At 34.5% G+C, this 27,897-nt stretch overlaps 3 protein-coding genes and 1 non-coding gene across 6 annotated transcripts; all 4 read left to right on the forward strand.

Annotated features, from left to right (window-relative positions):
* The first annotated feature begins 5,162 nt into the window (after window positions 1-5,162).
* On the forward strand, window positions 5,163-11,254 carry LOC142540046 (eukaryotic translation initiation factor-like). Its single transcript, XM_075645905.1, has 9 exons — window positions 5,163-5,524; window positions 6,673-6,744; window positions 7,284-7,379; window positions 7,760-7,981; window positions 8,283-8,374; window positions 8,726-8,813; window positions 8,952-9,302; window positions 9,590-9,832; window positions 9,919-11,254. The coding sequence occupies exons 1-9, from the start codon at window positions 5,366-5,368 to the stop codon at window positions 10,978-10,980; spliced, it is 2,385 nt and encodes a 794-aa protein (XP_075502020.1). The 5' UTR covers window positions 5,163-5,365; the 3' UTR covers window positions 10,981-11,254.
* Window positions 6,197-6,304, forward strand: LOC142541241 (small nucleolar RNA snoR103). Its single transcript, XR_012819305.1, has one exon. It is a non-coding gene; the product is annotated as a small nucleolar RNA snoR103 (small nucleolar RNA).
* An 809-nt stretch (window positions 11,255-12,063) lies between the features above and the next one.
* On the forward strand, window positions 12,064-17,569 carry LOC142540047 (protein MULTIPOLAR SPINDLE 1-like). Of its 3 annotated transcripts, none has more exons than XM_075645907.1 (10): window positions 12,064-12,192; window positions 12,288-12,345; window positions 12,601-12,756; window positions 12,932-12,994; window positions 13,631-13,716; window positions 13,840-13,894; window positions 14,690-14,803; window positions 15,926-16,019; window positions 16,641-16,711; window positions 16,939-17,569. In XM_075645907.1, the coding sequence occupies exons 1-10, from the start codon at window positions 12,070-12,072 to the stop codon at window positions 17,121-17,123; spliced, it is 1,005 nt and encodes a 334-aa protein (XP_075502022.1). In that variant the 5' UTR covers window positions 12,064-12,069; the 3' UTR covers window positions 17,124-17,569. The 3 variants fall into 3 exon arrangements, with proteins under 3 accessions (XP_075502022.1, XP_075502021.1, XP_075502023.1); XM_075645906.1 differs by having other exon boundaries at window positions 15,827-16,019; window positions 16,939-17,567; XM_075645908.1 differs by lacking the exon at window positions 14,690-14,803 and having other exon boundaries at window positions 15,827-16,019; window positions 16,939-17,568.
* A 1,666-nt stretch (window positions 17,570-19,235) lies between these two features.
* LOC142540049 (uncharacterized) lies at window positions 19,236-24,613 on the forward strand. The gene is made up of 4 exons (XM_075645909.1): window positions 19,236-19,420; window positions 19,568-19,669; window positions 21,813-22,306; window positions 23,947-24,613. Exons 1-4 carry the CDS (start codon window positions 19,321-19,323, stop codon window positions 24,265-24,267), a joined length of 1,017 nt encoding a protein of 338 aa, XP_075502024.1. The 5' UTR covers window positions 19,236-19,320; the 3' UTR covers window positions 24,268-24,613.
* Window positions 24,614-27,897: the final 3,284 nt, after the last annotated feature.

Here is a 27,897-nt window from a genome sequence, read left to right on the forward strand (position 1 = left end):
TTGACATAGAAGCGAGCTTGTTACACTTTAGCTTGCATACTATGGTCTTACCCTCTTGCATGCTTTTTCAGTTCAACATGACTGACATTAGTGTGTATGTCATTTTCTCCAAATTCAGAACAATTTCCCAACAAGTCTTGAAAATTAGATTCGGTTAGCTTGTTAATAACAAAATTAGATTATGTGACGAAATCGAAAAATATAATGATATGGAAACAGAATAATAGTTGTTGATTATTTTAAAATAATTTTAAGATATAAAATATGGATTTTATTTTATAAATCCCCCTCCCACTATTTTGACATTTCCACCACCCTCTGATGAAAAAGGGAAATCGCATTTCCTTAGTGGGCACGTAGAGTCCAATTAGCCAATTATAATCCCGAATAATATCAGCCAATTATAATTTCTAAAAGGTAGAGTCCAATTGCATCTCTATGCAACCTCCGCGTGTTTTGCCTCACGTTTAATAAGGACCCAATAATATGACGCCGTTTATTTTCACGTGTCAAACCAACCCATCAATAATGAATTGTAGTGGACGGTTGCCATGAGTTCCCCCAATAATATGAGCCGAAGTCATGGGAGTTCCACTCAATTCACATCATATGTCCGGTGGAAGTCACAGCTTTCCGGCGTACAGGCCTCCCCAATAATATGAGCCAGACACTGTCCGCGGGTAGCGATCAACATGCAACCACGGTTGATGGAAGGCAATGAAAAATTAAACTCTTTTAATTTTTACTTTTTCGGTTTGATATAAATTTTGAATCTTATTCAAAATGAGGGATTTTAATTTCAAAAATTGTCTCATCATTTTAATTTAAAAATCGCGTGCCACGAGTTTGTATGTTTGCCGGATTCATGCAACTATATTTACTTAATAATATGCATACATGCATACTACTATATATCACATATATCATAATATGACATTCAACAATAAATAAGGATGATCGATCGCCAACACTATTAGATCCATGGGAGCCAAACATGGATCCAGGTCCAAAACCTAGGTGAATGCAGGGATGCAAATGCAACAATTACAAGAGCTTCCAATATTTTACATGTCTTCATCTTGATCATCGGGACCACCATCTTCCAGTCTTGATCTCCCACTATTTCTAATAATTACATTTAAATAGCCATGGCACATAAGGGATACATCTCATGGGGTGGGAACGGGCCATAAACCAGGCCCACTTTAATAATATCAAATATTAACAAAATGAACAAAACAGTAAAATATCCTAACATACACCTAACACATTGGTCAAGGCTCTCGATCATCCTTCATACATTTAATATCGAATATTAACATCAATTTAATTAAACAATTTAATTAATTGATAAATCATATATCTAATAATTTATCACTAACCACCACAAATATTAAAGAATTTAACAAATTAAATAAACCCCTTTATTTAATTTCCAATTAAATCAATAATAATTGATTTCTTGTAAAAACTCATTTTTACCATAAATAATTAAAATCATATTCTAATTATTTATTTTACAAGAAAATTATTAATTTTCAAAAATAAAAATTGAACCAATTTTCAAAAATTTCAATTTTACCCAAAAATTTGAAAAATCAGAAAATTGCACCCTAGGTCCAAACAATTCAAGCCCATTATCCAGAACGGTTCCCGAGACACTCTCGGGCAGCCGCCCGTGCTGCCGCCCCGCTGCCCGAACGTTTCGGGCAGCAGCAGGGGGGCCTGTGCGCGGGGCGCGCACAGTTGCTCGGCGCGCGCGCAGCGTGCGGACGTTCCGCACGCCGCGCGCGCGCGGCCGCTCCGCACAGCGGGCGCGCAATCTGCGCGCGCTGGCTGCGCGCAGGCCGCGCGTCTCTGCGCGCACCCGTGCGCGACCCTACGCGCACGGGCTGCCCGGAACAGTTCCGGGCAGAAAGGAAAATAATTTTTTTTTTTTGTTTTCTGGAAAAATAAAATTTTTATGGTGCATCAATTTTCTGAAAAATTTTCTTGTGTGGTTATAAATAAATTATTCAATATCAAACCATACGCTTTAGAAAAAAACTTTGGCTCTGATACCACTGTTGGATCTCGGTTTTCTACACGCCCAAACGCAGCGGAAGTTTTAAAATTTTAGTTTATTTTGACAATCAAAATAAGTTTTGCTTTGGGCGCTCGTATGATTTTATCATAAACATTCATAGGGTGTTAAAAGTTATACCTTTGTGAATAAATCACTGGACTCCAACTAATCCGGTATAAACGGATTAGCTTTTGTTGATTCCCTGCGAACTTTCTTCGATCTCCTAATCCGGTCCACGACTGGAATATTTGTTCCTCTTCTAAATTGCACTAGAAATTTAGAAGAACTTTTGCGTAGAGATTGAAAACGAGAGACGGCTCAAACCTTTTTTTTCAAAAAATGGCCAAAAATATTTTCGAGGAATTTTTGATATTGCCATTCACGTGAATCACCAATTGGGAGACTTGGAGGCTAGGTCAATTTTTCCTTTTTTTTTTCCTAAAAACAATAGCCTTGACCTAAATTCCATAATTAACATTAATGAGCTTGATTAATTAATTGGGCTAGTCCAACTAGTTTAATCAATTAATCAAAGTCCATTAATAAATTTAATTATTTAATATGTTAGACTCGTACTCCTACAAGCCCATTAAATATATTCCCATTATATTTAATTTAATATTTAATAAACTCAACTTTTAAGTTTAATAAATTAAATTAATTATAAATTCAACATTTGAATTTAATATTTAAATTATAAATTCAACTCCTTGAATTTATCACCTCCAAAATTTAATATTTAATAAACTCAACTTTTGAGTTTAATAAATTAAATTATCAAATTTTATAAATTCAACTCCTTGAATTTATTCTCTCCAAATTTCATAAATTCAACTCCTTGAATTTACTATATCATAAATTCAACTCCTTGAATTTATTTTCTCAAAATTTAATTATCATAAATTCAACTCCTTGAATTTACTATATTATAATATAAATTCAACTCATTGAATTTATTATCTCAATGTTTTCTATAAATTCAACTCCTTGAATTTATTATCTCATAATATAAATTCAACTCCTTGAATTTATTCTCTCAACGAGAACAAACGATCCAGTGCTTGTGTGACCCTCAATGGTTCAGGGATACAGCTAGCCGTGAGTTCACAACTCATTGTGATTCAGGACATAATCCTTTATTCGGGCTTACCCTTAATTTGCCCTATTCTATGTATCAACAATTGATCATGAGAATGTCAGAACTCATTTCTGATTGCACCCATCGGATCATGGTAAGAGCGTCTAGCAGCATCGCCCCATGACCCCCTAGGTATCACTGATAGTGCCTGCAAGAACCAGTAGATTATGATTAACGTACAGTACGGTCCCTTCATCTCATATATCCCGATCGAATCTGCAACCATTAGTTCATCGAGGGTTGCATAATAATTCGATAACTATGTGACAACTATAATAGTGACATCGCGTATACTATTGGAGAACTCCTTCTCCAACGTACATCTCATACTCTGGCTAGAGATTCCATGCACTATTATTACATCAGATCACATAGAATATCCACACCCGTAGATGAGCGGTGAATCCCTGACTACAATGCACTGGCTCCTATATGTGTCGCAACTGTACCCAACCTCGCCACCTGATGACTCTCCTGGAGCCGGTAAACGAGTCAAAGCACAGCCCTAGCATATAGAGCCTCAGTGTTGTCCCGGGTCGTAAGGACTAATGGTGTACAATCATAACCACGGACTTATCCTCTCGATGAATGATAACCACTTGGAAAGTCCGATGGAGGGTTGTTCGGTATAATCATCATATGACTACCCATCTGCATGTTTGGACATCTCTATGCCCTTACCAAGAAACGCAGTACACAACATCACAGATGCTAGTCTCGAGCTCAAGCGACCTTTATCCCTGTTTTAGGCGGCTGAATCGACTAGGAACGAATTTAGAATATGCAGTGTTTACAAATGAGTTTCAACATCGAATTACGATTCATTTGTATTAAAGCATAATCAAGGACTTTATCTATGCTGTTTGCATGGGTATACAGATAAAGTATAACAAGACCATAAAAAGTTAAATTAAAATAAAGATTGTTTATTACACTTGAGTCAATAAATTCCTTAGCCAACCGTTGCCTTGCAGGACATCTACTCTAATAATCTCAGTGTATGAGAAAAACATTTCACCAGATACATCTAGAAATATACCTTTGGTTAACTTTACATTAAAATGACGAGTTGAAATTTAAACTTGGATTTGATTAGAAGAAATATTATATAAATTTATTTTAAATAACGACATGTGAATGTATTTAAAATTTATAAAAATTTAAATTGGTTAAAAACAAAAAAAAATTCTTCACAAAACACACAAAAATTCGTTTATCTAAGTCATCTCCTTTCTTTAATAGTAATAGTAGTATCTATGTACAAACATTTTACTAAAAATACACCCTCTTATGGGTCAAATGGGAACTCCATTGACATTATTTGGAACTCAAGCTACAAGATATGCTAAAAGCCTAAAACACAAACGTGCAGTTATAATTCATAAGAAAATTGGGAATGCAGATTTAGATTTGGATTCAAAGTTCACTTATAGATTTTTTACCCTTTTATTAATAATAATATCCAGATTTATCCAATAAAATATTTCACAATAAAAAGTACGTATTTTTATTTCAAAAAATATAACGTGCATTATAATGATGTCAATTGGCTATGAGGCGGTGTAAAGGATTCGGACATTAATATAAGAATAGGTCTGTTGTGAGACGGTCTCACGAATCTTTATCTGTGAGACGGGTCAACCCTACTGATATTCACAATAAAAAGTAATATTCTTAACATAAAAAACAATACTTTTTCGTAGATGACCCAGATAAGATATCTGTCTCACAAAATATAACTCGTGAGATCGTCTCACAAATTTTTTTTGCCTTGGTTATAAATGTCAACTCTATTATGGCCCAAAATTTTCCTAACCGAAGATGAAATTAGCACTAGAGACCCCCAAAAGGTGAAGTTCTTTTAAGTCCGAAACTATTTATAATTGAAGTTCAGGCCCCCAAATTTTAGCCCGATCATTCTTCACCCCCATAAATAAGGGTTTTTCTCTCTTTATCGGCTCGCCTTACATATAAGTACACTCTCCTTCCCCACGTTCGCAATTCGTCTCCTCCTCTTGTAGAGAGAGGAAACATAAATTTCTCTCCTTTTCTCTCCAATTTTTTCCTTATCTCCGATTTGTTCTATCTTCAAGATAACTAGGAAGATTTCCGATTTTCAGTTTGTGGTTGATTGGACGGCGAAGATTTCCGATTTGCGAGTTATGCAAGCTGATCAGACTGTTTTGAGCTTGAGACCAGGTGGTGGCACACGCGGCAGGCTATTTCTCTCGCGCTTCGATTCATCGACGGCACCGAGTTCTGATCTCCTACCGCTGCGTCCGCATGGTGGTACCGCTGCATCTTCACTCTCTTCTTTCAAGGTTGGATTTTGTTACGATTCTTTTTCAGATCCTGGGTTTTCTACTTGTCATGGATGTTCCTTTTTGAAAATATTATTGATTTGTCCTCGTGTCTGGATTGTTTGGATTGGGTGAGTATTGATTTCTTTATCATGCTTTGTTTTCCTTGTGCTATGTATATGCAGAGCAATTTTGAAGTCCAATATGAGTTATTTGTCATTCTTAAGTGAAATTCATGAAAGCGGGTTATTGAAGGTGAATAAATCGATTCACTTGGTATTATGTCTTTATATGTATGTCATTTTTGGCTCTGTGTTGTGTATTTTGCATCGAAAATGTGCATTGATGCATGTGATTTCAGACACGTGTATATATATAGAATCTAAGTGTAACTAAAAACAAAAAATGTCATGAAGTTGTTGATCTATTTTGTTCTCGAATTTATGCCAATTCTGATAGTTTGAGCTAACCTTTTCCAGAAGTGTTCTCGGGGAAAGAAATATGCTATATGTAATTGTCCAGTGTTTGTGTGTAGCCCTTCTCTTTTTTCGACTCAGAGATATTTGAGCAAAGATCCTAAAACTGCCTTTTGACAAAATCAAGATCTGTACATTCATCTCGTTGCGTCCAAGTATAAAGGCGGGGTTCTTAATTTGAGTCTGTTGATGTGGACGTCCTAATTCTTGGCAGCGCACGTAAGGTGTGCAGTTGCTGTAAATATGGACGGAAAAGCAAATTATGTAGGATTTAGGTGGACATCCAATTAGCATCATGATGTCTATAAAGAACCTGCATATAATTGGCATCATAACATGATAATATGAATACTGTATCGACAAGATATTCAGCCTTTTGTTTGGCGTTTTGTAATCTACGGTGATTATAATTTGTATAAAATCACCCTTTTAACTACAATGTGCATGATTATATGGGTCATATCTCAGGTATTGGAAGAGTTTAAATTATCCCTGATAATCATAGTTCGGTTTTGGAATAATTTACAGTCCTAGTATTTCTGTAGTATTTTGGTATTTGTGAAAATACTTTTTGAGCAAATCTCTGCCTAAATTCGAAGATTACAACGATTCCAGTGAAATCTGATTTTAATTTAAATCATTAATCCATTTTTAAGTTGTTTTTTGCTTGCTTTTGTGCAATCGACCACTAAGACTGGCGAGTCTCAGTCTGAAGGCCGTGAGCGTATCCGCTACACCAGAGACCAGCTGTTGCAGCTAAGGGAGGTAATCTGCTTATCACTTCTAGTGATTTTTTGTCATATTATCTTGCGTATTTAGGTTTTTGTGCCTTGTTCTTTTACCGACAAGAAATCTATTAATTTTGTTGTTTTATCTGTAAATATTTTGGTTTGCTCACAATTTTTTTTAATAGCTTTATAACTCTTTAGTGGGTTAGTTCATGTTTTTGATATATTTAGTGAAATATGCATGATTTCTTAGCTGAATCTACATATACTTTGTTATATGGTAAGTTTACTCAGATAACATAATGAATTGGCAATTTATCCATTAATCAACGATTTTTAAGTTAGAAGTACTTAGAATGTCCTTATGCAATGAATTTATAGAGGTTATGCTGTAATTTTATTATATTTTTTGAGTTATCACCTATTTTACCTATTTGAAACCAGCTAGCTCAAATTGCCCGCCCTTGTCATGTGTGTTGCATTGAAGTCATCCGGCCTTTTGAATTCTCTCTTATACTTTCCTGGCTGTTGGCAGTCACTGTGTCAATTTGCCATGACTTGATTACCTTTTCGTAGGTGGTCGACATCCCTGCAGATATTTTAATAGTCAAACAAGAGGTTGAAACCGAATTTTTTGGTACAGAGCCAATCTGGGGTCATGGTGAAAACAATGTAAGTTCATGTCTTACCATAAACATGATACTTTATTTCTCACTTTAGTTGACTCTATACGTCCTGTTACCCTATCGGTTGGACATTAATGTATCTAGAATGGTGTATAGTTTGTTTGAGTTGATTAAGGTTAGAGCTGATTTAGGCCATCATCTGTTCAATATTTTATGTAAGTTCATGTCTTACCGAAAACATGATAATTTATTTCTCGCTTTAGTTGACTCTATACGTCCTGTTACCCTATCGGTTGGACATTAATGTATCTAGAACGGTGTACAGGTTGTTAGAGTTGATTTAGGCCATCAACTGTTCAATATTTTGTCTTTGGGGTTTTGTCTTATTTTAATAACAATGTAACAGGAAGTACCTTCCTTTTGTAGCTTCAAAATATGGTTCAGAGTAACTATTCTAAGCCGGACACTCGTGACTGGCGTGATCATTCTGCACAATTTACTGTGCCTGCAGAGGAGAGATCCCGGGAAGCAGTAAGGGACAGAGAATTTGGGCAGATTGGCCCTAGGCTACAGGATATAAACCTAAACAATAAGCAAGAGCAGCTGAGCACACAGTTTGGAACATTACAAATTTCTTCCAACCAAGGGGTATTCCATTTTTGTTTTGTTTTGGTTTTGTCCTGCATGATATGTCATTATATCTGTTTTGAGAACCTATTTCAATTATGATAGGCTATTCTTTCACTGTTTCATGTGTATTAAGGTTCAAGGTGCATGTGAGTATAAAATCCAATCTACAACCTAAAATTCTGATTGCCCTAGCTATCTAGCCTTATAAGAGTTTCGAACTTGCGGATTTGGTGATTTGCCATTGTTTATAATAGCTTGTGGTTATTGACTCATCATCATGTTATTTTTGCTTCTAAAAAATGATTGTGTTGTGTAACAGGTTGCACCTACTTTAGATAAGGCTGAGGTACCTTGGTCTGTTCGAAGAGGGAATCTTTCTGAAAAAGACACTGTTTTGAAAACAGTGAAGGGGTACTACTGTTCACTTCCGCTAAATTTTGATTCAAACAAAGTGACTATATTTGAGTATTATATTAGTTTTTTTTATTTTTATTTGGAGGTTTGTGCTGGTTTTAGTTCTTCACGTCCTTAATATTTACTGGTGTGTTTACTGTCGAGTGTGTATCACTCGACATTATTGTATTTGGGGTTTCAAATTTCTGCTACCGCCACTGGCATTATATTATGTTCACATGGTGAAAGTGGCAGAAATTTTGTAATTTGTTGGTGACTGGATAGTTGCACTGGTGATATCTTTCTGCACCTGAGTTCCAATATAGAGTACTTCAAAACTGGCTGCTTAATGTCATGAGTTTCTTGCAGCATACTGAACAAGTTGACGCCCGAGAAGTTCGATGTTCTGAAGGGCCAACTGATTAATTCTGGGATTACAACAGCTGATATTTTGAAGGTACACGACGTTGCAAATTTAATATAGAAGTAGGTTTTATAAAAATATTCTAGTTTTCTTGGTACAAGTGCTCTACTCCCTATCTCAAATTTTATTCATTTTCACACTTTTGAGCCTGTATTCTTTTTTCTACCGCAGGGAGTTATCTCCTTGATATTTGACAAGGCTGTGCTGGAGCCCACATTTTGCCCTATGTATGCATTGTTGTGCTCGGATCTGAATGAAAAGCTTCCTCCATTTCCATCAGACGAGCCTGGTGGTAGAGAAATTACATTTAAGCGAGTTCTCTTAAATATCTGCCAGGAGGCATTCGAAGGTGCTGGCAAATTAAGGGAAGAACTCCAGCAGATGACTGCTCCTGTCCAGGAGTTAGAGCGAAGAAATAAAGAAAGGTTAATCAAACTTCGAACCCTTGGAAACATCCGTCTGATTGGTGAACTTTTAAAGCAGAAGATGATCCCTGAGAAGATTGTTCATCATATTGTTCTGGTTCTCTCTCTCTCTCCCTCCCTCCATCCCTCTGTGTGTGTGTGTGTGTGCGTGTGTGTGTGTGTGTACCACACACCCCCCCCCCCCCCCCCCCCTCTTCTCCCTCTTTCTGTGTCTATGCATCACTTCATATCTTTATATATGTTTCCATGATTTTCTATTAATTTTTACCCATTTATCTATGTTATTGTGTATCATCTCTTTTACCTCTATATTTCTTTTGTGCTTCAATTTATTTGTATTTTATCAGCAACTACTTGGTCTGATAGCTTTGGGCTTTTTCACAGGAACTCTTGGGATCTGATACCAAGAGTTGTCCAGAAGAGGAGAATGTTGAGGCCATATGTCAGTTCTTTAACACCATTGGTAAACAGCTTGATGAAAATCCTAAATCTAAGCGTATCAATGACATGTATTTCAATCGCTTGAAGGAACTGTCAACAAATCCTCGGTTGGCCGCAAGAATGAGGTTTATGGTTCGTAATGTGCTAGATCTGCGGGCTAATAATTGGGTTCCAAGGCGGGAAGAGGTAACCCATTATCTTATTTTTACTATCGTTCTCCATGTTTTTTCCTTCGAAATATTGTTATCTGGTTTTCTGTTCTGACTTATTAGGTGAAAGCCAAAACCATCACGGAGATCCATACAGAAGCTGAGAAGAATTTGGGGCTACGTCCAGGTGCTACTGCTAGCATTAGAAATAGTCGGGTAATTGCTTCTGTCCCTCAAGGGAATATCAGTCCCAGTGGCTTCCCCATGAACCTGCCTGGTTCAGGTGGTATGATGCCTGGCATGCCTGGAACAAGGAAAATGCCTGGAATGCCTGGCATGGATAATGATAATTGGGAAGTTCTGAGATCTCGATCTATGCCAAGAGGTGATGGCTCGAACATCCAGAATGCTGGTCGTGTTCAACCGCCACTAATAGGTAAATCGCCTTCGGTTAACCAGCAGTTTCTACCTCAAGGTGATGGTGGTGGTTTAATGAGTGGCAGAAAAAGTGCCCTCTTGCAAGGTAGCGGTAGTGCACTTCCTCGGGCAGCCAACTATAGTGGATATTCCACGGAATCAGCTTCTCAAGTGCCTACCTCATATGGTCAGGCTCAGGTTCCAAAGGCAACTACTGTTCCAGTTACTGACAAGCCATTGGCCCCGGTTGCAAGGTTGAATCCAGGTGATCTTAAGAGGAAAATAACCTCGATTCTAGAGGAATATTTTAGCATCAAACTTTTGGATGAAGCCTTGCAATGTGTGGAGGAATTGCAGTCACCTTCATATCATTCTGAGGTAGTCAGAGAGGCCATCTCCCAAGGTTTGGAGAAAAGCCCACCTTGCGTTGAACTTGTCTCAAAACTTTTGGAACACTTGCTGGCAAAGAAGGTTATCAACGAGACCGATACTGCTACTGGATGTCTTGCATATGCGGTGCTACTGGATGACCTCGCAATTGATTTACCCAAAGCCCCGGCTAATTTTGGTGAAATTATTGGGAAACTAATTATAGCCGGCGGATTGGACTTCAATTCGCTGAAAGAGATTCTGACAAAGGTTGGTGATAATTTTTTCCAAAAAGACATATTTATGGCTACAATAAAGGCTGTTAGCTCCGACCGGATTGGTATGAAGATAATGGATTCACAGGCACCTGTTATTGCTGCGTGTGAGAGCCTATTTTAGTGCTCACTCATCCTGCAGGAGTAATCTGTAACCTCGTAAAATGGATGTGCTCATTCTTCTCCTGCATTGCTGCGGTTTTTTGGTCTGTGAATTATGCCATGCTATGCGTGTCAACAATGTCATTTCTTGACTAGTTAGTGTGGAGCCATGGAGAATGAGGTGATGGGTGATGGATGGGATGTGTACTTTTATTCAGGCCGTAGTAGTGTGTTCATTAGTGGGGAAAACTTGGAATATGATAAATTTTGGTTCTCTCGAGTTGTTTTGTTTTGTTTTGTTTTTCATTAGTTTTTTATTTAATTATTTTTTTGACTTGTTAAATTAGGGTAAATCGGGATAATAATTCGACTTCGCACCATTTTAAAAGAGAGACGTTTGTTCCATTTTCTTGTAAGGACTATTTAATTGATGGGAGTTATCTGTCTTTTATGCACGCGGTCTATATTTTATGATCATGTATCAATTGTTTTTTTATCATTTAAAATGAACACATGAAAACATCTTATTCTTTCATCAGAAGAGATAGTACAGGAATTATGGTAAATTTGTCGTCTAATTACGTCTACTCTTTCCTATATTTTATAGCTCATGTCTGCGGGTTTTCCATTTCTATGTTCTATTTTGAGTTTCTAGCATATTTCTCCATCTTTATTTATACATTTAAATTAAATCTATTAAAAAAAGATGCGACAAATAATTTTTATTTCAATCGCTTGTTCAATTGTTTAAAAATTATTAAATAGATTGACAAGATTTACACAGGGAGGATCATGTACATGGATGGACAATTTGACCGTGGTTATTCTCCTGTGGGCCTTAAATTACTCTTTAACATTTGTTTATCATATTACCCTCTCAAATTTAAGTCGCCCACCGATACAGACATTTGAAGCCCAAAGGGCCACCATGAATAATTCTATGGGCCATTGATGTGGCCCATTGAACATAACACGTGCTCGCATACAAATTTACTGGCCGCCACTTCTTCAAATCATTCCCGCGATGTGAACTATCTCATATCAATCAGGAAGATGGAGAATCCGCCGAAGCAAGATAAATGCGATTTGAATCCTCGTAATGAAACTCGCTATGGCAATCGCCATTCTCAATTCCCGACGCCATCCTTCTTCTGTTGCTACTGCTAATAAAGTTCAGTCTCAAACTTCTTGCAGCAATGTCTCTGAATCAGACGCAATCAAATGGAAACGAAAGGTTGCCACTCTTAATTTTCGTTTTGTTTTTTGTAAACTATCTCTTTATGTGTCGTGCGAGTGATCACTCTCTTTTTTCTTCTTGGAAAAGTTTAGTCTAAACAGCGGAAAGAGGAAATTATGAGGCTTAAGGAAGATCTCAAACTTGCTGAAGGTTAGCTCTCTATTTGTCTCTTTCTCTCTCTCTCTAGGGATAAGGTGCGACTGTGAAATCGAGCAGTGTTCTTGTTGTTTTATGATGTATACTTCTCAAATGTCTCTTAATGTACTTTTTTTGTGTTACTATTTTTGAATTTTCATAAAAGGAATGCTGAAACATTTGAAGGCAGAAAATAATATTATGATGAAGTTTTCAGATTTTTATTTGTTAACGATACGTTCGTAACACTAAATTAGTTTTTAACGTTAGATGGGATGCATCATGATGTCTTTCCGGAAAACATGATGTGCAAATGCTATTTCTTCGATGATTTGGGGGATAGTAGTCCTAAGAATACTACAAACGGAGCTGGATCTGATCAGAAGAGATTCGGTGATGTACTTCAGCGGAGATTTCTTAGACAAGGTTGTTCCTCACCTATGTTTATAAATCACATCAAATCCATCGATTTGAAACCTTTCAACTAGAACCTTGAAGTGTTTGTCTTTATTCTTGTTTTTTAACCAGGTAGCGATTTTATTTCTTCTTACTGTTCGTTGACAGAGTTATAAAAACAGTTCATTTTGGGTTCTAATTGCAGTGAGATTAAGTGAACGGAAGAGGAAAAGAGATGATTGCTCATCAGAGAGATCATGCATCTCAGGTGAAACTTTTTCATAAATTTATTCAAGTACTGGAACTAAGTTGTGTTTTGACCATTGAAATGTTGCTGATAAATTGGATTTGAACCTTTTTTAATTTAATTATCAAGGTCACCTTTGGAAAAGGGGAAGTTAAAAATGAGCATTCTCTCAGGTGACTTAAGACAAGTATGTTAAAGTTAAACATAGATTTCATGAAAGAAACGTGAATTTGGCTAAAAATAGGAGAAGTTTGTTTTTCCATGATGCTGTATGAATGAGACTAGCACAATAAGTGCAACACGAGTAATTCTCATTCCTATAAAAAAATTTACCTAAAAGTTTTCCTGTCGCTTCAAAATACAGCACGAACAATACTAGAATATCCATGTATCAGCATCCGTAAACAGGCCAAACATTTCACGTCCATAAATTTGAGGTGGCTCTCAGAAATATGTTCGAACTCCAAGATCATATCGAGATGCACGTAAAATATCTCTGATATCTGTGGGTGTGTGGAAGAATTAAAAAGGAAAACATGGTTTATCACAGTGACAGAAGTGCAAGTTGGTTGATGTTTTTCTTCTTTGACACTGGTGAAATTTTGTTTCTTAGTTTGAGTTTATTGTGCCTTATTGCTTTACTATTGTCCTTAGCAGATTTTTTCAGTGAAAATAAAATGGAGCAACTGAGAGCTTCGGTAGATTTTCTTGTGGAGCTTTGTGAGAATTCCTCTGTGGCCAGAGTGTGTTGCTTTATCCTTTCTTCCCACCATGGTTTCATCAAATTAAAGTTGATAAAATTTACTATTTCACCAGTCATAGTTCATCACTTTAGACTTTTATTCAGGCTTCCATATGTTTTGCAGGTAGAGGAGGGAAATTTTAAGAATTGGTCTCACCAAGCTGTTGACTTTATTCTTGGTACAATTTTTCATTATTTTCCTTCCTCCTATAAGCATGCCAAAGCTATACTTAAAATACCACCAGTGCTGGTGAATGGCCTTCCTATATTTGGCAAAAGAAAAAGGTATTCCAAGTGCCAAGGATGTGAAGTAGACGTGCTCAATAGTCACACCTGTTTCTTTGTGTGCATTAGGTAGTTTCTGGGATGAGAAGGTGGCATATCAGTTTTAGAGGAGATTATCACATTCTACTTCCTTTTATTTACTTATGTCTTCTTGTTTCCTTGAGAAACCATAGAGAAGTTCATCATCTTTTCTTCCAAATCTTGAAAATGTGACAGTTAACAGGAATGTAGAAACCCACTATAAAGTTTTCTAAAAAAAAGAATAATCAAGTTTTCATTTTGGAACATACACAAACTTTTCATTTTCTAGTTAGTATGAACTATCCCTGCTCAAAACCACAGTGATTTGAAGTATATTAATTTTCACCACTTTTTCGATACTCATACTACATTTCTGGAAAAATATCTAAATTTAATGTCTTCACTCCATTCTAACATTAACTTCCAATTCTAACCAAGCAATTAACAATTAATATGTCAGTGGAAAGACTAAATAACTATTTGCCTAGGTTAATCTGATACCATTGCTTGCCTAGAGAGGAGCAGCTTGCTCAATGGCATTTCTAACTCATGTGAGATTAGTTTTCATGGCATGTGATCTTATAATATCTTTTTTCTTCGATAGAACGGTTGAAAAATATTTGTTATAACCTGTAATTTGTCTAATGTTATTTTCTGGTTCTATGAAGCCACACTTGAAGCTCTATCATCAAAAGGAAATATTGACGAGACTGTTGATAGCATTGTTAGTAGCTTAGTCCTGCGTTTGACACGAAGGATGTGCGATGGGTCACTAGGAGATGGTAATGGGTTGATCGTGTATCTGTTTGAAGTTTTTCTTGCCTTCATTGCTATGTTGGCTCATTGTTGTTATTTATGCAAATATTTTGCTTTCTTGGATTGAGTTGTGTCAGTGATAACCTTTTGATTTACTTTTAGTTTACTGGTGGATTTGGGTTTCAAGTAGGCCATAAATTGGATGTATTTTCCACTGATGTTTCCAACTTTACTCAATTCTCTTTCACGCAAAACATGTCTGGTGCTCCATACTTTTACAAATTTACTCCTCCTGCAGACTGTTTCCTCATAACTCCTCATATATATGTTTTGTGACTCGTGACTTATTTGATTCACTAGAAAGAGTTCTAAGACCATGTATATGCCCAAAATTACTGTATTTTATGGCAAGAGATATGCTTAACTGCTTCTTAGTTCAAGTTATAGACTCAATGAGCTTGAAACAACCTGAATGTTCTGCTTGAATATGAAATTTCAAGGCCTGGATCATTCTGTCTTAATTGGCAAGTGGCTGAGAACAACTTGAGATTCCATTCTTCTTCAGAAGAATCCAGCTGTATGTACCTGAAGTTAGCCAAGATAATATATTTTATAATGTCCGTGGATGCTATGACGGTCAAACATCTGAATTGAACAAGGGATAAGCAAGATGGTTGTATTAAACAAAAGTTTCAGGTCTAAAGGCCTGTTCTAGACAAAATAGATGAAGCAAAACACAAGAATTAAGATTTGGATTATAACCACATCCATACATCTTTAATTTCAGAATATTTAGAAGAATTTGCAGGAATGGTATTTCAAGATCTACTTCAATTAATCAGGATGCTTTAATCTGCAGCTATTTAACGTTGAGCAACCTCTGTTAGTAACATAATGAACTAGGCTTTGGCTTCTGAGCATGCCTTTGATGCCGTGTATTCCTAAAAGAAATTAAAAAGAATGCTGTAATGCCCAAATTTGAGCATCTTTATTGGAGAGTTAGTTCAACTTAATTTCCAGTTTAAAATTGTTTTTCTTTTCCTTTTCAGAGTCCCGTCATTGTCAAAATAATCTCCAGTTTTATATTCAGCATTTATTGCGTAAGCTTGGAACCGATCCTTATGTTGGCCAACGCGTGATCCTTTCAGTTTCTCAGAGAATTTCTCTAGTTGCAGAAATTTTACTCTTCATGGATCCATTTGATCGTGCCTTCCCCAAAATGCATAATTGCCTGTACATAATGTAAGTGTTAGAATTCACATAATATTTACGAGTATCGGCATAAATAACTCGTATGGCTGCTTTAGCTCCAGAATCTGTTTTCCTCTATTTAGTACATGCTGTTTTTTGAAAGCAAGAAAACCATGTTGTTCAATTAGAAACATAGTTATTTAAAGTGCACCAGGCACATGCCTAGTTTCACAGCATAGCAAGGCACAACTGCTGCATCTACGTGTAAACCAGTGCTTAGCTTTTAGTATAGCACATGCTTCAAATGATGTTATTGTATATTCAGTGGCATGCAACATAATAGTCACTTAATATTACTTGTACACATCAATTTTGTTTTATTGTTGTATAATAGTTTGTAGAGTACAGACCACATCTCAAGCAACAAAAATTTCACAGGGCCCCAAGGTACTTGGACGATTTGGTTGCATTTGGAACTCGAACAGCTATTTCTTAGAATAAATTTCTGCACATCTTTCTTTTGGCTTTCTATGCTACAAAATTAGAGCATTTGAATTTGATGTTTTTGTAGCTTAGTTACCATTTTTCATGCATATCGTAGACTACTTATGGTTTTCTATTTCCCAATGAAATTTCTCGAGTGTCATTGATGAGAAATTATGGCGATGACAGGTTCGAGCTCATTGAGTTTTTGATTTCAGACTGTTTAATTTCTTGGTCAACCGGTCAAGAATTTGATTTAAGTAAGTGTTTTCTTGAATCAATTTTTATAATCATCAATATATTTTATCATATTAAGTGATTTATTCTTCTCTTCACACAATTGCTAGCATCATGATATGTTAACTCATGCATGTGTCAATTTATTTACATATGAATAACATATGAATGCATCATTTGGTACGGAACATCTTGCGGATTGTTTGGAGCGAGTATATATTCCCAAAATGACTTCGTGTGATGTTGGTAGGGATTTTAGAAGATTGGGTTGCATCCATTTTCCATGCCCGAAAAGCGTTGGAGCTGTTGGAGGGCAGAAATGCACTATACATGCTGTATATGGATCGGATCATGGGAGATTTAACCCGACAACTGGGTCGGATTTCTTCTGTTCGTAAACTACAACCAGACGTCCTTACTAAGTTGTTTGGCTGAATGCTACACTCTACACGCGTACTCGAATTAAACCGATTTTGTTAGAAAATTTAGTCTGACATCGTAGAAAAACAAAAAAAAAAAGGGCAAATAAACGAATACGTTGAGAGTGTACGCACCTTGCAGCGCTAATTCAGTAGCATGGCTGCGGTTGGAGGATTGAGGCATGAGCCGAGATATATGTAGGCCGATTGGTGGAGGATAATTCGAATGCATCATCAATTATCGGAGAATCTGACGAAATCTATCAAAATATTGAATTTGAGCGAGAGAGAATGTGAAAGGTTGACCCCCGCAAATCGACGCAAACTGATAAGTAAATAAAAGTAAAATAAATAAATAAAACGATCTCTTTTCCTATTCGAAAAGATCGAAGCCTAAATTCGTACTCCACTTTATTTCCATAAGTACTCTCGTTTTATAGATTTTATCTTCAGAAACCAACTTGATAAGGTATAACATTCTTTTCGGTACGTTTCCGTTATTAATTTATTAAAAATTATCTAGATATATATATTTACTCTTGTTGATTTATTTCCGTATGTGTGTTTCCTGAACAAAAATTTGTTGGTATTGATTTATTTAACAACTTTTGTTCGATGTTTTGTCCTTTTCTTATTTATTATGTATTAGTTGGTTCCATTTATAGAAAATGCTTTACCTTTTTTACTTTTGTATTGTACGTGCATATGCACTCTTCACGGATTAATCCATACTTGTGATAAATAAAATTGACACCTCAAGTCCTCAACCATGATTTATTCATTTGAAATTCATTTATCCATGATTAAATTGAAAATGATGCCGTATAATATCGATCAAAATTTAATATTTTTGGGAAAAAACATTCTTGCATTGAATTCGAGTTCTTATGCTTTGATGTGACCCAAAATACGAGTTAGTGGGATGTATTCAATTCAGAGTTTTGATGATTTTTAATGTCTTTTTCAAATGATAGATTTTTATAAATTTGATAGATTTTTATTGACTTTACATAATCTCACAGATTTACAAACAGATTTATGTGAATTCATGTAGACTTTTTTGCAAGATTTTTATAGACTTTTGTGAATTTTTTTTATAGAATTTTATACATTTTGTACTTACTTATAACATATTAATTTTTATTAATTTCTTTGAACCAATAATTAATTGAAATATATAACATATTCAGTTTGAAATAGTTTTTCAAAATTTATATTAATAAATAAATTTATTTATTTAAAAGCTAAATCATTTAATCCTTACATGTGTTGTATATATGTGAGTTTGTATACATGTTTGTAAATTTTTAAAAATACATCAATTGATTAATCTGTAACCTTGTTTTTGAATTGATAATATATATGTGAAAATAATATTATTTATCATGGTGTAGATACAATTTTTTTTTATAAAAACATCGTAACTTACATATTAATTGAAAATGCTAAAAATAATTAAAAAATCATGGTTGTTGCGAGGCTATTCAATTATTATGAGTTAAGCGACATTTTTTTGGATCATCTTTTATTATTATTGAATATTACATTAATTTGTATAAATCATAATTTAAAAATCATAAAATCAATTCTAGAATTCAAAATTTCCTATGATATTAAAATAAAAAATTATTAAATAAACAATCAGCCAAAAATTTAAAATTTGAAAGGAAAGATGATAATATATATAGAGACACATTTCGAAAATTTGAAAGAGTGATAGAGATAGATGAGATGAGAGAAGATAAGATGAGAGGTGATGTGAAGAGATAGATAAATAGCTTGTATATGAGTTAGAAATTTTAAAAATCCATCCAAATCTTTGGGTTGAACCTAGTACAATTTTTGACAATTTATAGTTGTACCTTAGGCTTTAATATTTGTATGTTAATAAATTCCATGAAATTATTAAAAATCTATTGAAAATTTGAATATTTCTAAATTTTTATAGAGTTTTTAAAAGTCAAAGTTGAATACCACTTGATTTTTTAAAACTCTATAAAAATCTATTTTAAATACCACTAGACTTCTATAAAATATACAAAAGTCTTAATTAAATATCTCTATACTTTTAAACTCTACAAAAATCATTAAAATCAATAAATTTACTACCTTTTATACACCCCCTTGCTTATCAATTTGCGTCGATTTGCGGGTCAACCTTTCATACTCTCTCTCGCTCAAATTCAATATTTCGTCGGAATCTCCGATAATTGATGATGCATTCGAATTATCCTCCACCAATCGGCCTACATATATCTCGGCTCATGCCTCAATCCTCCAACCGCGGCCATGTTACTGAATTAGCGCTGCAAGGTGCGTACTCTCTCAACGTATTCGTTTATTTGCCCTTTTTTGTTTTTCTACAATGTTAGACTAAAATTTTCTAACAAAATCGGTTTAATTCGAAATTACCCTATTCAGTCACAAATGATGGATGAAATCTCATATTTGATTTTGCAGGAACAGCCATCGGAGCAGATTATTCCGCGATTGGTAAACAAGAGACGATGTCCATTCCTCAGTTCTCCAATTACGGCTATTATGGAGAACTTAAGCCTCAAGGTCCGTGCACATGTCATCTGTATTTGAATTTTATTTTGTCTTACGCAATATTCAATCTTTACTGCTTTTGATTTTTGAAGTGATGTATAGATCAATTATTTGATTTTATACTTTAATGAAGACCTTTTTGTCAATTTACAAATTGTGGGAGCGGGTGGAGTTTCTGATATACTTATTTAGCTCATCATTAATAATTAAATGAATAAAACTACATATCGACTTAAGTCGAGAGGCGCCACCAAGCGTATGGCTGAGTGGGCATTTTAAGAGGAAAAAAAGCACCAAAGCGTAGAAGAAAATAAGCGTGCCTAAGGAAAGTCATATATTTTCCTCTTTTAAAAATTTGACTTGAGATTTTCATGTGAAGATCTCGCTGCAAAAGAAAGGGCCCCTTGGATCTATCCTTTGGGCAGAGCGCCCGAACCGTAGCATCGAACAAACTTACAAATAGATAGCAGCTCTAAACTAGGATATAAATTGCACCTTAAACTAGAACACTTATATGGTAAGAAAGAAAATAAAATAAAGAAAAAAATCTGTCAGCCATAGCGGATTCCTCAACAACACAAAACACCAAAAATGAAATCTCGATAATCTAGATCAGAAAATAAAAGAATCTGCTGATAATGAAAGATTTCCTTACTGCATGCTAAAAATATATACATTGTCGTAAAGTAGCAGTAGTAGAAACAATAAATACATAAACTGCATCTGGTTTTCCATCTAATTCCAAATGAATGTGAAGAAGTTTAAGTATAATTGAAACAATTTAATTGAAAAAAAAGAGATGAATATCAAGAATGAGTTCATTGGCCCAACTGCTCAAGTTATTTTTCTGTCCGACAGTTATCCTTTATAACTTGCCATTAACAACAAAATGTACCACCATCAGTAAATTTTTTGTGGCATTTTGTCTTCCCTTTGCTAAGTGGTAATTGATGTTGCCGTAAAAGACCCCCGAATCTCTCACTTAACAGATGGCACCATCAAAGTCCTGAATTTATATTACCTGCTGTTAATTATCACACCAAAAATTACTCATCACCCAATCTATCACACTTCTGCAACTATTTCCTCGGTGATTCAGCATGAGCAACGAACACCACTTCTATGGCCACATATTTGTGGTACTCTGTTCCAATAGTGGAGGAGTTAGCTGATTCACTTTGGGTGGGGCTTCCTTCTTTTCCTTAGACATTAGAGGCAGTGTTGTTGTGTTTATGGTGGACAGTGGCAGAAGATTGGTGGAGATAGGGTAGAAAAGAACCAGTTACATGCTCGAACTTGTCTAAATGCTTTTTTGAGTTAGGCATAATCTTTATTTTCTTGGTAGATAATTTGAGTATAAAGTGATATCTGGCCACTCTCAATTAGTGTTGTTTTTACCTGTTAGTTGTGGGAATGATTTCAGTAACTATCGAGACTTTTGGTTGTTTGTAACCATGCCAAATCTTATGGGAATGTGGTGTGTTATTTACCCTACCTTAATGTTATTATCATTTCTCAAAATTGTCTTGGGATAAGTTTGAAGTGGTTTGCAAATTAGTATAATGTGCTTTGGATAATCAAGTTTGCAAAACCTCATATAATGAAAATACAAGGCATGGGTGCCATTTTTCCAACTGTTGCTTTCACACCCCATCTGACTTAACTAAATGATATAAGGATGATCTTTGGTGTACTGTTACTGTGGCAATTTCTGTCCCATATGATTGAAATTTGGAACTTGGAAGTGGTCCTCCATATTGGATGGAATGTAATTAAGGACATCTCATGGCTAGAATAGAGTGCTTGAGACATAGATCAAAATTCGTGGTGGGAAATCTCATGATTTGATCATATCAATATGGGGACTATTTTTTGAATCTATATGAGTTGGTATGATAATACTTTTTCAAAACTATTACAGACATGATAAGTTTGTATTGATGTTTTTTCACAAATCTTGCTTTCAGACCAAGTACATCAAGTTTGCGATGTGATAAGTTTTTACTTTCCTTTCATTTCGATAATAGGATTGTATATTGGCATTTCTTATTGTATTTGATTATTTTGTGTTTCATGTCACTTGGTAAATTAGAAATCAGGTATTGGCCTCATATCCAGGATTTAGTTTATCAATGTGTTGTTTGAAAATTTTCAGCTGGTTATTTGAGACCAGAAATAGGCTGGAGTCAGCAGGAACACTTTCAATACCATCACCCTCCACCTCACCATCTTGACATGCGAGTGATAAATGAAAGAGAAATTGAAAAGGAACGTATCAGAGAAGAGATGATCCGGTCGGATATTGCAATAAGGCATGTTCTAGAAGCTGAGGTGAGTCGGGTGCTGATGATGGAGAAGGAGTCTGTTCTTCAAAGAGGCAGCAATGGATTTCCATTCTCCTCATTACGGACTCTATTGTTCGAGTCGCTGATGAGGCTTCCTTGTTCTGTGACTAGAGTAGAGGAAAGGTGGGTTTTAGTGGATATGATCGCAAAGTTACTCGAGGAGAGAGAGAGGTTGAATGGAATATGTGAAACTGGAAGATTAGATACTTTGCTGCCATTCCAGAGAGGAACTTCATATTTGAAAGTTTCAGAAGTTAAGCCTGCCGTGCATGAGGATAACAAAGAAGAAAAAATTATTTTTCTGGTCAGTATGTATTCCTTGATGTCTGTTTTGTTTTGTGTGTCCTGAGATTCTGATTTTTTGATATTGAGGGTGTTTAATCCACGTTCCTGGAGGAAAAGATGCTTAATTTCAAGGTTTTAGCTTACCATGTCAAGTGAATCGATCTCATAAATAACTGCAATCTATTCCTTTCAACTTTTCTTAAGAACAAGGTCTCCCTGTTCAGAAAATAAATTTTTTTGAAAAGAGGTTTATGATATTAACAGCTTCTTTAATTGAAACTGTAGTTCATTTGACTTCAATACTCTGGCAAAACAATGAATTTGGTTTAACAAATGTATTGATGCCAAATGATATCACCAGGACACTTTTGACCTTTTATTTTCTATGGTCGCTTACCTTTTCTCAGTCTCTTAATTAGGTATCAAATCATCTCAGTGCACAAATCTAATCCAGGGATGTTCCATATGCCATGCAAACTGATACATGTTACTTAGAATGTGATCTGAATCTCTTCTTTTACAATTATATGTGTGTGTGTGTGCCCACCCTCTGTGCTTCTATCCCTGGCCTAATCCCTGACATCTTACTGCTCCACCACAAGTAAGTTGGCATGTCGGATGTCTGAATCTCGTTGGCATCATAGAGAGACAATATGAGGCAGTCCCAAAACCACAAAGTAGTTGTTATCAGAATATTATCTATTTTTAGTACCATGTCATGTACCTACATAGTTTCAGTTTTGGGAGCATGCATGGTGTGGATTAATCTCTATCAGCAGCTATATTGATCTTTAGGCTTTAATTTTCATTTTCCTGTTTAACTGCTGTTAGCTATTTTATAACGGCTTTTCATTTGCACTATTCTTCTTTTGTCCTAAAATCACGCCCTTGCATAGGCAGGGTGTTCACAGACCCCTAACCAAAGGTGGATAGGTGATTACGAGCTGACTATGAATTGAAAATTAAAAACGAAAATACAATTCTGGTGCAATTGATCAGCAACTGGAAACTAGGTGTAAGACCCATATGCCTACCTTTTTTGGGTCTGTGATTGGGCTCCATGGGCTATCAAAAGGACTGTGATTTGAAGTGGAGAGTTATGTGAGTGGGCTCAATGGGCTATCAAGAGGGCTGCGATTGCAGGACCCTAAAGGAGTAGCCCATGGGACTTACACTAGGGAACTATGGTTTGTCCTGTGCCGATCGGACACATGTATAGTTCTGTTGGTGAGCTATATCTACAAAGCAATCAGCTATGACTTGGGTACTCGGAGACAACTATTGGTCTCTGAGGTGAATGTTTTATTTATAAAACTGACTCATTATAAGCAAATAGAGTTGTAAGATGCACGAGCATGCCCTGAATTAACACAGACAATCGGAACTTGTTGATCCTGAAAACAGAAGGGGTCAGAATGTGTGACAAGTTCCTTAACACATTTTTGTCTGGTAATGGGAAATGCTTCCCAATAGGTTTTGGAATCAGACGGTACAAACTAGGATTATGAGACCTAGTGAAATTGAAATTTATTTTAAGGGCAAGTGTTAGGAGGCATAATATGCTTTTGAAATAGGGAAACTTTTGTTTCCTTGAAGTTTCGATAGTTGCTCCATCAAAGGTCGTTTTTATGCTTCTGATGTTTTTTTCTTTCGTGGTAGCCCAAACCTGATGTCAATGCTTCTGGATCAAAAAGAGAAGCTGAAACATTGGATGCTTTCATGAAGAAGAAAGCTAAAGTGGAGTGGAGCTGTGCTGTTTGTAAAGTCAATACCTTTAGTGAACGACAGTTGAATGAACACCTTGGGGGAAGAAAACACAAGAATGAGGAGTCCAAAATGGGAACAGCTCAGAAGGGTAATGAAAACCATAGGATTGGTCGAGCCACTAAATGCAAATCCGCAGCTGAATCTTTGGCATGTGAAAAGCTTATGAAGAAAAGGCGCAGAGCTCGTAAAAGGAGTAAGAAACAGCAATGGTGAGGTCTAATTAATGCAGTCTAACCTTCTCCGTTTTCTATTTTATTTCCTATTTTCTTTCCATGTTGTCACGCATGCAGTTCATCCAAAAATTTAAATTAAATTCATGATTGAAATTAATTAAACACATGGCAGCAAAAGAATGAATGTAGTGGGGGATTGAGTCGGAAATGATGCTGAAGATTTCATGTGCTAATTTTGATTCCTTGCTTGATTCGGTGGTTTGACTATATTTCGTGCAAGTAATATAGCTTTAATATATGTTGGGTTGATTTCCCTGTTCTCTGAACGAGTGGACTGTCACATGATTTTACCAATAAAAAAACACATGGCTAAATTGTTTTTCGTAGTTCACGGTTATCTATACTTCTTTATTAAGTTTGAGACACTTAGAGTAATTAATTTTGATGTCATGATCTGTTTTAATAATTATATATATTAATAAAATATTAAAATTTTAATGCAAATTATATGTAGTTCGCGGATAGAATCATTGTTTCATGGGGTTTAGGTTATATGTTTAATTCTCATTGAGGTCATTTTTTTATTTTTTTATTTTCAATTTATTTTTTAATTTATATATCAAAATTACAGTGTAGTCTTTCACTATTTTTTATAATTATATTTTGATCATTATTTAAATATAAATCAAATAAATTATAAAAAATATTATATAAGCATGCAACGCGTGCGTAGCAGTTATTACGCTGAATGCTATAAAAAGGAGATTATTTGTGTTAAAACGGTAACACATTATTACCTTGAAATTTATATATCCATCCCAAAAAAACTTCACGATTATAATTCATAGAACAAAATTTTTAAAGAAATTTTATGAAGAAAATTTTATTTGAAACAATCATTAAGTTATATTAAGATGATAACATACTCAAATTATTATATTCATTTAATAATAAAACATAATTTTGTTAGGATTTTATTATTTATGCAGTTATATGAAATACATTCAACATGTATGAAGTATTAACAAAATTGAAATGAAGTTATTCAGCATATTTTGGTCAGACATTGCTATATTTTAATAAACTAGAAAAATGCACGTGCGTTGCACGTAAAAACCTAAACTGCTGAAAATATATGTACGAAATTTTGATAATATTTAAATGAATTAAAACATGGTTAATAACATTTATCAATTGAAACAAACTAAGCCATAAAAAATAAAAAATCATGATTATAGACGGTATATGAATCAGTGAAATTATCTTATCCACTTGACACACTTTCCAATATGTTTCTTAGTTGATTTTGACAACTCAACAATTCTTTGTCGTAGTTTGTTATAATATGCATATAACTATTTTGGTATGCTCAGCAAGTATCTGATCGTCTTTAACATCTATTATGTTATTTACAATCTTTATCCGGGATCTGACATACTCGTAGTTTGCTTCTTTATCACGACATTTTTTCGGTTTTCTACATTGTTTTTATCTGATAATCTTATTTTTCCGAATATTTTTCTTTGTTAAATGATTTTTCAGCTTTTGACAATCATCAACTATAACTCTTAAGAAAAAATGCTTACTCGTGATAAATTTTCATTTGTGACTAAACGTATGTATAACCTATATATTCTTCAACAACATAACCAATAAACGGTGTTGCATCATCTTCAAATATTGTGATATTTGTGATATCATTTTATATATTTAGTATCGATATTATCAACATATAGCTACAAGGTTAATAAATTTTTAACAACTATTTCTCAATCACTGTGAGAAAAATACTTGAAATCTTTTCAAATTGTTATATCTTAGAATTGTGTCCTCATTTAATTTGATGCAATTCAAGAAAGTCATCTTGATCGTCATTTTTTGGAAGCTTTGAAATAATGATTGTGTGCATCATGTCATGAGGATGATATAGTTTCAATCTCATTTGTTGCGTTTAGAACATAATATTATATTATTCATTGAAACAAAACAAATTTTCTTCTATCGAGTTTATATTTTGTTTTATAATATTTTATATCTTGTGGAACGACATACAAAATTAATTATTGTATTTTAAAAATCTTGAGAAGTGATACGAATAATGTAATTAAGATATGCATATGAGATATCATTCAAATATATGTCAAAATATTTGTCTTATTCAATATCTCATCTAATAATATAACAATTTAGATTTCATGAGCATTTTATGATAGTCAAAATTAATTTGATGAAATATTGTAGAATTTTATTTGAATTTCAATATTTGGCTAAGTGAATTTATTTGACGAAGGAGTTTTCTATGCTACCACCATATATGTTATGAATTAGCTGGTTAGACACTTTGACTTAAAAAAGAGACAAAAACAATCTCGTAGTCACATCGAAATATATCGAGATAATATTGGAGGAAATAAAGTGAAACTGGCTTAATGTCTCAATAAAATGCACATAATTGATCTATTATATTGTGTCAACAAAGTTTTAGAATTATTCTCATACCATTATAAATAGAATGAGAATTATGCACAATTTGTTTTTCATGTATTTTTTTTCTGAATGAAGAATTTTTTTCCTTTTGAAAAACTATTTTATTGAGAAATATTAACATTTTATATGATATCCATATGTCGCACAACCATGAAGTAGCAACATAATCATTATATAACACTTAACGTACACATACAATTCTTCAATTTCTTCTTCATTGTGCTTCGTTGAAATTTAAATCTGAATCATTCTTGATCTTAACATTTTGCTTTAAATATGATTTAATATATATGTATATGTTTCATATTACTTAGTTGGACCTAATTTCAAATATCTATAAAAAATGTGCTTGAATTATATCATATAGTATGTAGGACCGAATGCTTGCCGCTTTACCAAAAGCTATAGCTAGTAGTAATGATGCAAATCAAATCTTTTAAATCGCACATCTGCTCAAGCACCACGGTTCGTCCGCTCTACCAAGCAGGGACAATTATTGCACCCAACAATCTCCCTCCCAATAATTGAACTCCTTGCAATCAATGGGAATCGAACCCGTGACTTTGGCTCTGATACCAATTGTAGGACCGAGCGCTTGCCTCTTTACCAAAAGCTATAGCTAGTAGTAATGGTGCAACTCAAATCTTTTAAACAGCACAGTAGCTCAAGCACCACGGTTCGACCGCTTTACCAAGCAAGGATAATTATTGCACCCAACATAGTAATACACAACATTATTATTTTTTATTTAACATGTCTCTTTTTTTTTTTCATCCACTATGTTTTTCTTAACTTTTTTGTTCGAAATTCGACGCATTTCGTAGACTATATGTATGAAAAACCAAGAAATTATATAATTCACAGAAACCATTTATTATTCTCTTCGTAGAACAGAAGACCCAAAAAACGTGGCTTTGATTGGTGTACTCTCATATTTATTTTTATATAAACAACAAGGCACATCATATAATATCAGAAAAATCAATTGCCGCCAATAATACTAACCAAAACAAATAAAAAAAATCATCACAAAGAACCTCGATCAGAAAAAAAATGATAACTCAAAGTTTAAAAATAATTTATTTAGTACAATAACAAAGAAATTGAAGTATATACGATAAATAAAAAACATAAATCACTCTCAAATTAAATATTAACTCATATTATTCACAATTTATATAAA

The sequence above is a fragment of the Primulina tabacum genome, chromosome 3 (genome assembly GCF_025594145.1).
Source record: "Primulina tabacum isolate GXHZ01 chromosome 3, ASM2559414v2, whole genome shotgun sequence".
In the NCBI taxonomy this organism is placed as follows: domain Eukaryota; kingdom Viridiplantae; phylum Streptophyta; class Magnoliopsida; order Lamiales; family Gesneriaceae; genus Primulina; species Primulina tabacum.

Bases quoted from the DNA above. Each gene is read 5' to 3' on its own strand.
- LOC142540046 (XM_075645905.1), top strand. From the start codon at position 5,366: ATGCAAGCTGATCAGACTGTTTTGAGCTTGAGACCAGGTGGTGGCACA. The intron at 7,380-7,759 runs GTAAGTTCATGT...TTCCTTTTGTAG, and splicing joins GGGGTCATGGTGAAAACAAT to CTTCAAAATATGGTTCAGAG. The intron at 9,303-9,589 runs GTTCTCTCTCTC...GCTTTTTCACAG, and splicing joins TTGTTCATCATATTGTTCTG to GAACTCTTGGGATCTGATAC.
- LOC142540047 (XM_075645906.1), top strand. From the start codon at position 12,070: ATGGCAATCGCCATTCTCAATTCCCGACGCCATCCTTCTTCTGTTGCT. The intron at 12,995-13,630 runs GTGAAACTTTTT...TGTCCTTAGCAG, and splicing joins AGAGAGATCATGCATCTCAG to ATTTTTTCAGTGAAAATAAA. The intron at 16,020-16,640 runs GTAAGTGTTAGA...TGGCGATGACAG, and splicing joins CATAATTGCCTGTACATAAT to GTTCGAGCTCATTGAGTTTT.
- LOC142540049 (XM_075645909.1), top strand. From the start codon at position 19,321: ATGATGCATTCGAATTATCCTCCACCAATCGGCCTACATATATCTCGG. The intron at 19,421-19,567 runs GTGCGTACTCTC...TTGATTTTGCAG, and splicing joins TACTGAATTAGCGCTGCAAG to GAACAGCCATCGGAGCAGAT. The intron at 22,307-23,946 runs GTCAGTATGTAT...CTTTCGTGGTAG, and splicing joins AAGAAAAAATTATTTTTCTG to CCCAAACCTGATGTCAATGC.